This window comes from Manis pentadactyla, chromosome 5, assembly GCF_030020395.1.
Source record: "Manis pentadactyla isolate mManPen7 chromosome 5, mManPen7.hap1, whole genome shotgun sequence".
In the NCBI taxonomy this organism is placed as follows: Eukaryota; Metazoa; Chordata; class Mammalia; order Pholidota; family Manidae; genus Manis; species Manis pentadactyla.
In genome coordinates this window covers 170,904,684-170,915,727 of record NC_080023.1, presented here as the reverse complement: position 1 = coordinate 170,915,727, position 11,044 = coordinate 170,904,684, and the positions used below count along the sequence as shown (strand labels likewise).

At 45.9% G+C, this 11,044-nt stretch overlaps 1 protein-coding gene across 8 annotated transcripts in view; it reads left to right on the top strand.

The window, feature by feature from the left end:
• The first annotated feature begins 327 nt into the window (after nucleotides 1-327).
• The window catches only part of BCAS1 (brain enriched myelin associated protein 1), a 97,011-nt gene continuing 86,294 nt past the window's right edge, over nucleotides 328-11,044 (top strand). For 3 of the 8 annotated variants that reach the window (XM_036901931.2, XM_036901934.2, XM_036901932.2), the window contains exons 1-2: nucleotides 330-836; nucleotides 10,811-10,887. In XM_036901931.2, the coding sequence (XP_036757826.2) occupies nucleotides 10,816-10,887 (72 nt within the window). In that variant the 5' untranslated portion in view covers nucleotides 330-836; nucleotides 10,811-10,815. Of the gene's footprint in view, nucleotides 837-10,810; nucleotides 10,888-11,044 lie in introns of all 8 variants that reach the window. The other 5 variants (XM_036901930.2, XM_036901927.2, XM_036901928.2 and 2 more) reach the window with 4 other exon arrangements.

Sequence of the window (11,044 nt, the reverse complement as noted above, 5' to 3'; positions counted from 1 at the left end):
TTCTGCTCCTGTTCCCATTGATGTACCCTCTCTTGTTTTCCTAGCTTCTTTTGCTATTTGTAATTGATGCTCTAATACTCTGTTGCTTATGTCCTTGTGAGACACTTGAATAAATATCCTTATTGTACTTAAAGAAATTAAACAGTCTGTCTTGAATTTCTAGCCTGCAGAGAAAAAGAATGCCCTTTCCAATGCCATGGTCTGTCTCCAGCGCAACAAGCTACCCTTAGGTTACCTGCTTTCTGGTGTCCAGAGACCTTGGGGAGTGACGTTCACGTGACTGGAGGTGGTGCGGTGGGTCAATGCCATTTCCTTCCAGTTAGGCGTCTAGGTGGTGGTGGAGGCGGTGTTCTGGGGTAAATGAAGGTGAAAGGCTGACAGAGCTGCAAAATCTTACAGAACATGTTTTCCCTGCTCTGACCATGACCCATGGTTACTGGGGAAGGGGATTAGCTGCCCAGGTCAACCTGAGCGTCAACAGTGGGTGAGGGGGACTAGACAGCATGCTTGGAGCACCCAGGAGGCATTCGCGTGAGAGAAATCAGGTGCTCGGTTTTTACTGGAGAGGCGAGAACAGTCCCCAAATCCAGGAAGAGAACCTGTTCCTACAGGAAGCTCAGGGGAGAGGAGGGCTCCACCCAGACTTGTGTTTGCCCTGCTCTGTGTATTCAGCCAGCAGGCTCCAGAGGAGGAAGCAAAGGGCAGGGAGCTGGGCTCAGCTGATAGCCTGGCACTGGGCAGCACCAGCTGGAGACCGGGTACCGTGAGCAGGAGCAGCTCCGGGAGACACCAGGGGTCAGGAGACAGCCCCCACGCCCACCCCAGGGGCTCAGCAGGTAAGGGCCTCCAGACCCTTTGAGCATGATGCAGAGGTTTGTTGTTTGTAGCAGACAGTGAGATACAGAAGCTGGGGGCAGAGGGGACTGAGTCTGACCCTAGCTGTGCCATCGATTCACTGTGTGGCCTTGGGTATATGTGAGCCTCAGTTTCACCATCTGTGAAATGGACCCAAAGATAGCTTTTCCTAAATGGGTTATGTAAGGATTAAACGACAGGGTGGGCGGTGTCAGGTATAAAGCAACAGAATAACTCTTGTTTGCATGGAAACTTCGTGGGTCATTTCAAGTGCAAAACTGGGGTTAAAAGTCAGCAAATGGAGTGGAGTGCTATGTGATTTAGGGACCACTGTCAGCACAAGAACCCTACAGCAAAGCTGACTTTGAGTCTGCCCTAAGGCACAATCTAAGGAAGGGGTGGGGTGCAAATAGAGAGAAGGACTTCCAGAGTGTCTTTTGTGAATCTGGTTCTTCATACCAACTGTCTTATTTGACATTCAAAGCCCCCCTTTGAGCTGAGTGCTGGATTCAAATTCCAGCCGTAGGCTCCAGAAATTTGCGTCACCTCTGAAACTCCATTGCCTGCCTTGAAGAGTCAAGGTGAATCAAGGGGGGTGCCCTTGACCCAGATTGGATGTCAGTGACTGGCTGGGTGTCCCGGGCAGGTTGCTTCACCCCTCTGGGCTTCAGTACCGAGATCAAAGTGAGGGCCGAGAGGCTGAGACAACCCCCAGCACAATGCATGGGATACACCTCAGCTGTTGTGCCTCCATTTCACCACTAGGAAGACCAGGCTGGGGGACGGGATAGGAGCTCCTTCTGCACAGAAGGGAAGCCATAGAACTGAGATCCAGTCACGGTCAGGACTGGAGAGGACCACTCACCTCTCAGGCAGAAGACTCCAAAAACCTCAGCCATCAAAATAAATCATATTTGAAGGCAATATTTAAAAAATGTAAAAGTAATGCCAAGACATCCATGGTGGACAAAATCACATGTTCAGTAAAGGGAAGATCTGTAACAACACTCATTTTGGTGTTGAAGTGTTGTGTTAAAGCACGTTATTTCTCTTGGTGGCTGAGTGTTTGACGCCCCCTTAAATTCTGAGCCAGGGCCAAATGCCTCCTCCATCCACTCCTCTCAGCACCAGCTTCTGGGCCTGGGGTGAATGTCTTGCCTTTTCTCTAAATAAAAGCCAAGAGAGGGGGCCTGCTAAAGTATCTTCAATGCAAGGGGGAGCTGGGAGCAAGCCAACGTCCCAGACCATGGGGGAGTCTTTCTTCCCAAGACTTCTGAAACTTGGGAAGGATTGTCTTTTTTTTTTTTTATTGAAGGGTAGTTGACACACAGTATTACATTAGTTTCAGGTGTACAACACAGTGATTCAACATTTATATACATGATAATTCTAGCTACCAGCTATCACCATACAAAGTTGTTACAATATTTTGACTATATTCCTTATGCTATACATTACATCCCGGTTACTTATTTATTTTGCCATTGGAAGTCTGTCCTTTTTTTTTTTTTTTTTTTTTTTTTGTGAGGGCATCTCTCATATTTATTGATCAAATGGTTGTTAAAGACAATAAAATTCTGTATAGGGGAGTCAATGCTCAATGCACAATCATTAATCCACCCCAAGCCTAATTTTCGTCAGTCTCCAATCTTCTGAAGCATAACAAACAAGTTCTTACATGGAGAACAAATTCTTACATAATGAATAAGTTACATGGTGAACAGTACAAGGGCAGTCATCACAGAAACTTTCAGTTTTGCTCATGCATTATGAACTATAAACAATCAGTTCAAATATGAATATTCATTTGATTTTTATACTTGATTTATATGTGGATACCACATTTCTCTCTTTATTATTATTATTTTTAATAAAATGCTGAAGTGGTAGGTAGATGCAAGATAAAGGTAGAAAACATAGTTTAGTGTTGTAAGAGAGCAAATGTAGATGATCAGGTGTGTGCCTGTAGACTATGTGTTAATCCAAGCTAGACAAGGGCAATAAAACATCCACGTATGCAGAAGATTTCTCTCAGAACAGGGGGGGTGAGGTTCTAAGCCTCACCTCTGTTGATTCCAAATTTCTCACCTGATGGCCCCCCTATGACTGTGCCTGTCTTAGGTTATTCCTCCCTTGAGGAATCTTACCCGTCTCTGGCTAACCAGTCATCTTCTGGGGCCATACAAGGAAATGTAAAGTTGGTAAGTGAGAGAGAAGCCTTATTGTTTGAAAAGGTTAGCTTTTTACTTCTTTGTGTATTTATGCCCTGTGGCTTCTATGCCCAGCATTTGTCTTGAGGTATCTTTACCACTTGGAAGAATCATGATGCTCGGTAAATTCGATATGAGGCACGAAGGATTGTCTTTTTTAGGAAAAGGCTTTAGGAAAAAGGCATGTGCTTCTGGAGAGGAACAGGCCTGTAAGAGCCCATTGTGTCTGCTTTCCCATGGCAAGAGATGCACAGGAACAGGCTGGAAAAAGCCCAGGGAGGGTGAGTGATCCTGGTCCTGCAGGAGGGAAAGCCATTCACCGAGTGTGTCACTGAGTTGGCTGTTTCTTCTGCTCCCAGAGCTGGGCAGGGATTCGGTTAAGGACTTGAGTGCCTGAGTCACGTGGACCCAGGTTCAAGCCCAGCTCTGCCTCTTCCTAGCCTTCTAATCCGGAATGGTTACTCTTCTTCCTTCACCTAATCACCACGTGTGAATTGGGGATGCTCAACATGCCTGCCCTCACAACCTTTGCGTTCTAGGGGTGGGGACAGCATCACTCTGCCTCAGTTTCTTTATCTCTGTAATGGGGAAATAATAGGCTGCTGCAAGGAGAATGGCAGACAATGTAAGTAGAGTACCTGGCCCCAGGACAGGGCGGGCAGGGTGGAGGTGGGTGGGGGGAGCAAGCAAGCAAGCAAGCGAGGGGCCTGGGAGCACAGAGCAGGAGGCCTGGCCCTGGGTGCTGATTCTGAAGTTGCCCCATCCTGGGAGACGTGCCTTCTTGCATTTTGTACCTGGGCGCCTCTCTTGCTTTACCCTAATCCTGGCTAATACTACCTGCTATCATTATGAGCTTAAAGATGTTTGGTGCAACAGGAAGAATAAGATAGTGAGCTCAAAACCTTCTAGGAACCTGAACCATTTATACAGACATAATTGAGTGTTCCGACAGCAAGACACCAATTACTGAGCATTCCTAGAGCACCAGTATGATTTGGATACAGTGGCTCCCCCTTTACCCTGAGCCCCACACAGTCCCACACCGGGGCGCAAGGCTTGGGGAGTGCAGTGAAGGACGGATTTCAGTCCTCACGTGCCCCCCTGTGAAGAGGGCAGCCAGCATAGTACCCATGGCAGCCCTCACAGGCTCTACCATGCCCCCAGCACTCTGCAGGGGACCACGGGAGGTGCAGGACCAGGGCACCTGGCAGAGCAGGGCTCTTTTCTTCCCTCATAGGGGTCTTGCCTCTGGAGTTGGGGGCAGAGGACTTGTGCAGGGTGTGCCAGCCTGGCCATGTCGGCACTGTCCTCAGCTGGATGGTGGGGACAGCCCACAGTTTGCCTGCATTACATTGCATTGATCGAAGGTGTTTCTGTCTGCTCAGTGACTCATTCTGTCACCATTCCACCCTTCCAGACCTCTCCTTCCATGTGACAGTCATTTAGCTGCCTGCTAGCAAGGCAGCTTAGAATGCACGCATTTTCTCCAGGGCAGTCTGTGCTGTGTCAGTATTCTATCTGTTCCCAGGAGGAAGGCTTAGCATTAACCTGTAACGAAAGTGAGGTGAGATGAACACCCATCATTTGTATAAAAGAAGAGAGATTCATGGGCAACTTGCAGATTGGAACACGGAGCTAATGGGCTGTAACAGTAATAAGAGAAATAAGCAGCATTAGTCTGAACTAACATTTTCTCACCTCACTACTGCTATGCCTTTGTGCCAAATCCTCAAGCGACGACCGATGACTCTTTAATTATACATTCCTCACTTGAGATCAGATGAAAAGTCTTAGGTCTGATTAGTTACAACTTTCATTTCTTATTGCGAGAACAGAATATGCAATGAATATTTTATATTTCATATTATATTACATTACATATAAATAGTTAATAAAATACAGCATAACTTACATAGCAGAGGAAGCATTAGAAGGTAAGAAAACAAAATGAAAGAGTTTGAACTCTGGAACTAGTTGCCACGGGTGAAGTCCTGAGTCACCCACTTCTAGCAGATGGACTGTATTAGCCGGCTTGGGCTGCCGGAACAAAAATACCATACTTTAAGCAACAGATATTTATTTTCTCACAGTTCTAGAAGCTGGAAAATTTGGGGGAAAACACTTCAATTCACAGCGTGATCTCAGGCAAGGAGCTTAATCTCCGTGGGCTCAGGTTCTGCATCTGTAAAATGGGACAACAGAAATACCTGCCTTATGGGGTTCTAATGAGGATGTAATGGCTAAGTACAGGGGGGCTTTGAGAGCAGTGCCTGGCATAGCACAGGCACTGTGGCAATACAGGCATTATCATTACGGAAGCATAGCATGCTGTTTCCTCAGTTCTAACCATAGCTAATCCTTATTCCTCAACTGCCACACACCAGCTCTTGGCCTGAACACCGTGCGCGCTGTACTCTCTTCATCTTCCCATGAGACAGATGTGGAGGGTCCTTTCTCCTCCCCTCACCTTACAGCCCAGGAGCCAGGGCTCAGGCACGGCCGCTGTCAGCAGGATGGGGCCCAGATGGGAGGGTTTGCTAGGTTTCCCTCTGTAGACAAGTCCTCTAGATCACTAGGGGACACGAGGCCATAAGCATGATGAGAAAGTTGTTAAGAGCAGCCACCAAAGCATGTCCCTCAACCTCCCCACTAGTGACATTTGGGGCCAGACCATTTTCTGCAGGGGGCTCTCCCATGCCCAGTAGCTTGTTTAGCAGCACCTCCAGCTTCTATTCACTGAATGTCAATCACAGCCCCCCACCCTGAGTCATGCAATCAAAAATGTCTCTGGACATTTCCCAGTGACCCTGGAGGGAAAAACTACCCCCAGTTGGAGAAACCACTCCAGAAGTTGGGTAGAACCACTCTCAACTTACTATAAGGAGCAAAGAGGAGTAGCTTTTTAGAGAGCATATTTTAATATACTAATGTAACTCATCCAGAAAAAGGACAATATCTAAAATATGAAATATCAATATATGGTCCTGGCTAACTGGGACCACACACCCAGGTGTTGTGTGTATATATGCATCTCGCTCCCACTGGTCACATGCTTACCTCACGCCAGGCATGCACCCACCTCACTGAGGCTTCCCCACCATCCTTCTAAGGACTGTTAGGTACATCTCTGTGCCTCAGTTTCTCATCAGAAAATTGAGAAAATATCACGTGACCCAGATGGTTGTTGCAAGGGCCGAGGGAAGTCAGGACACAGATCAGGAGGGACACTGCACAGAAAACACTCTGAGGTGCTTGTTATTCTCCTCATGAACACTGACATTTCCCACAAGAAAAATGCCTTCAGTGCCTTGCCCAAAACCTCACAATCATGTCTCACTCCAGAGCTTTTTCTCGGGAGGCAAGGGGGCCCAGACAAGGACAGCGATTGCACCGACTCAGGCAGTCTTTCACCCACCTGCCATGGGCATGCACACCTCACTTCTCAACAGCCAACTAGAAAGGTGAGGATACTCTGCACACCCATTTTTGGGAAAGGAAACCTGGAGATCTAGGTTTCTGTTGGTTTACAGGCTGACAAAACAGAAGGCCTCAAACGAGGGCCCTGAAAGGGTTGTAAATGTTTTCAGCTGCCTGTGCCGATCATGATTGCGGGCCCTGCAGGCCAAGGCCCTCCAGCCATCTCAGAATCCCCAGCCTGGTTCTCTGTGGCAGGGTAGGCAGCATCAGGAGAGACCCCTGGCCCCCTGGGACACTCACCCCACAATACCCAAAACTATGGCTGTCAGCCTCAGGTGTCACAGAAATCACATAGAGATCTTGAAAATATACCAATGCCTGGGTTCCACCCTTGGAAATTCTGATGGAATCTGTTTGGGTAGGGCCCGGGAACCCGGATTGGTGACTCTGACGTGCAGCCCAGTTTGAGGACTGGCCTCAAGGACACAGCCGGGAAGCAGAGTAGAGGGATTTTCTCATCTGAATGACCCCCAGCAAAAGACTTGCCCCACATTCTCAAAAGGCTGAGAGCTCACCTGTGAGTCCGATTTCAAAAACAAAACCCACTGATTGCCATATGGCCACTGGTGTTTAATGTCAGATAAAGTCATTGAAAACAAAACAACTAATATTGTCGGTTCATGAAAGAAAGGGCATTTTGACATTGCCTCCAAACATGGTTTTTTTTTTTTCAAAATAAAGTCTAGCTCTTTCAAATGAATATGTTTTTCTTTCCCAAATGCACTTTATCTGATTTATTTTTTTCGTTTGTTTGAGACAGGAGAAACTTCATCACAGACAGGAATTATTGTCTGAACCACTTTGATCCTCAGTGTTGCCATCTGTTAAATGGGGATAAAAAAATGCTTTGCCTTACGGAGTCCTTGAGCAGCTTATAAAGGTGATTAGCTCATCCTGGTTTGCCCAGGACTTTCCTAGTTTTAACATGAAAATCTGGCATCCCAGAACACCCTCATTCCCAGAACAACCAAGACAGACACGCATCATCATGCTACTTTCAGTAAGTGCCTGATTTTGATGGTCACCTGGGCATTTGCTAAAAATACAAATGCAAAGCCCAACCTGAATTTTTGAGAAGATCATGGAAATCAGAAATGCCAGATTCTTCCGTTGATTTTACCAGGCGACTCTTGGGGGAGCTGACTGGAAACAGCAATGATAATAATGATGATAACCCTAGTCTGGCTAACACTGGCATGGTACTTATCATGTGCCAGACCCTGCTCAGGGCACCTTGCATATAGTAATTTATTTAATTCTCACAACCACCTCTTAGGGTGAATGCTACTATTCCCATTTTATACAAGATGAAACTGAGTCCCGGCAAGATTCAGTAAATTTCCCAGGGTCACTTATTTGCTATGTGGCTGATCACGGACTCCTGATCTGAGCAGTTTGTCTCCAGAGCTGGAGCTGTTATCCTGTATGCTAACTGCTCTCAACCCAGGGGGCTCAGCTTTGGATTGGCACAGAGCAAGCTCTCTGTATATGTCAGATGTGATTATCATTATTGTTTTATTCGTTGTATTATCTTTTAGACATTAGAGGACTTGCCATTCTCTTGCCAAGGTTTCATTGCTAAACATTAAAGTGTTCCCTTTGATATTCCCAGGCATCATGAGCTAGTACAGAAGGCTGAATGTATTCATTTCTGCTGTTACAGACATCAGCCAATAGGTGGCAGTAAGCCTTTATCTTTGTGCCATATAAACCCAGCTCTTTACATTAGAAGGAAGACCAGGAGCAATTTCACAACACATACGTTACAACTGCAGGCGAAAAGCAATACTACCTGAATCCAGGCTGTCTCTGCAAAAGATTTGCAGATGGATTTTCCGTCTTTCAGTCCATTTGGCCCTAAGTTTTCCAGGAGGCTACTTAAAAGGTGCAGTGATTGGGAAAATGTAACCCCTACTCCGTGGAATGAAAATGTTTCATGTTTCTCTCCTGCCTGCACACATCACACTTCTTCCAGCACAGAGATTTTTCATAACTTCAAACATCTTTATCAGAAGTATCCCCCACATAGGACTGAATTTAAATTGAAGAATAGAAGCATTAAAAGTTTGTAAACCCATTGGCAAATAACTTAATTTTGCAAAAAGCAGGATTTCGATGGAGACACAGTCTAGTGTGTATATATTCTTGCATGTGGCCTTGGTCAAGGCATTTAACCTATGTACCTCGGTTTTATCATCTATAACATTGGAATGATGGCACCACTGTCTCCTTGGTTTGCTGCAAGTAAATTAGTTTTGTTTAGAACAGCTTCTCACCAGGTGGTAAGCACTCACCCAATTTGTTGTTATTGCAGTTTTTACTATTTTGTCATTACTCTTGTTACATTATTATCCTCACTATTTTTATACACAGTAGGTTCAAATCCTGGTCAATTTTACTACAGGCAACATTTAATCCCTTGGCATGTAGACCGTATATAAATGCTAGAGTGTGGCTGTCTTCCAATAAAATATAATTTATGGGTACCAACATTTGAATTTTGTATAATTTTGATGTGTCATAACTTATGATTCTGCTTTTTTTCCAACCACTTATAAATGTAAAGCCCATTCTTAGCTCACCAGCTGTACTAAAACAGGCAGCCTGCTGGGTCTGTCCTGGAGCTGTTGTTTGCCCACCCTGGTTTTGAGGATTCAGTATTTTATTCAGAATGCCCCATTTATAGATGGAAGTGATGGTCTATCATAAGTATGAATATCATGGGTTTTATAAATAGAAAATATTGCAAAATAACTAGTGTCCTTATGTTTTAGTCCTGCACAGCTTTATTGCATGGTATGTTAGAAAACATAAAATCCCCAGATTCTTTATTTACCAAACTCCCCCCAAGAGAGCAGGTGGTGACATCCATGACCCTTTTTTTGCCTCTGTAATTTCTGATTTCTCAATGTGTCTATTGCTGGGCACTAAAGACTCACACCATGGGGGACTCCTAAAGGGTGCATTGGCTGGTTTCAGCCAGAAACCAAAAGCCTTGGCTTTTATTCTGAAAGCCACCAGAGCAGATGAGCCAGGGGCCAGGTTTTTGGAGATGGGATACATTACCATCCTTTGTGTGTGTGAAAAAGAAACTTTTAAGTAGCAAGGCTACAGGTTTTGGGAGTTACTGGTAGAGCCTTACTCCTGGAACCAGACCTACTCTGGGTCAAATCCTGTCAGCATTTTCTGAATCTGTGTCCTGGGTGAGTGTGGATAAAGTGAAGATTCCTATGGCCAAGATTCTCACCTGGCCCTGATTGGCTGGCTTACTACACATGTGTGGGCAATACGTTGTTATTGACTCTATATAAAAAGCTCCGCCCAGTGCTCTGGGTGGCACGGTGGCTGCACTGCTGCAGGAGAGCAGAGGCTGGAGTGGTGGCAGTGCTGGGGACAGAGACTGAGATGGCTGTGGGGGTGGAGAGGCCCAGAGGCAGAGACCGGCTTGCTGCACGCAGACTCGCTCTGAGTGGACAGGATTCTAGTGATTGACCTGCCACCGTGGGAATAAAGTTGGATATAAACCCTTTCACCCCAAGAACATTCCAGTGTCATTTCTTTGGCCTCATTGAATCCATAGTGAGGTTGTCCGGGGCTGAAACCCATTGGCAAGATAGTGAGTTTGGGAAGCTCAGTTCCTTCCTTTCCAAAGGGAGGTGATAAACAGGTAGGACGGTCCCGTGGTTAGGAGCACAGGCGGCCTCTGCTTGGATCTTGCCTCTGCCATCATTAACCTGCCGAACTTTGGAAAGAAAACATCCTTGTGACTTGAAATCTAAAACGAGATGACGAGGACATCCATTTCTCAAGGGTGCTATGGCTACAAGAGATACAGGAAACATCCTTGGAAAACAGTACAGGGAGCTGAGAACATGTGAAATACCTGTTGACTTGTATCGAGGCCCTTGAGAGGTTCGGTGATGATGTGGGTACCTGCCCAGCTTGGTGCCTGCGCTGAGGGGTAGTTACCCATAGTTATCCCCTCTTTTCAACCACTAAACAATCATTTAACACCTGGTAAACACAAACACAGTGTTGAGCAATGAAATGCAGTTGAAAATTGGGGCTGTGTTGGACTTCCTGTTGAATATACAAGCCCAAAATATCCTCTCATTCCCCCAAATAAGTATAAGCAATCTGTCTAACTGGGGCTTGTGATAACACACCCATGGTAACCTGTCAGGTGTGCGCCTGAACTTCAGAGGCAGGAGTAAGACTTTTGTTTGTCCCACAGTTTAATTTTACTCTCATTTTTTTCTCTATTGCAGGAACAATGGGTAACCAAATGAGTGTTCCACAAAGAACTGAAGATCAAGAGAATGAATCGGAGACAGACACATACAAGGTAATGTGGTTCACAGTCACCGGGTTATTAGCAACTAGCAGGTAGAGTCGGGGTGACAGCCGAGTAAACAGCCTGTTCAGGCTCATCACACAGGTAATACTGAGGATGCTCTGCTGTTCCTATGGGAACCCATTGCATTGCACTCAAACCTCCAGAA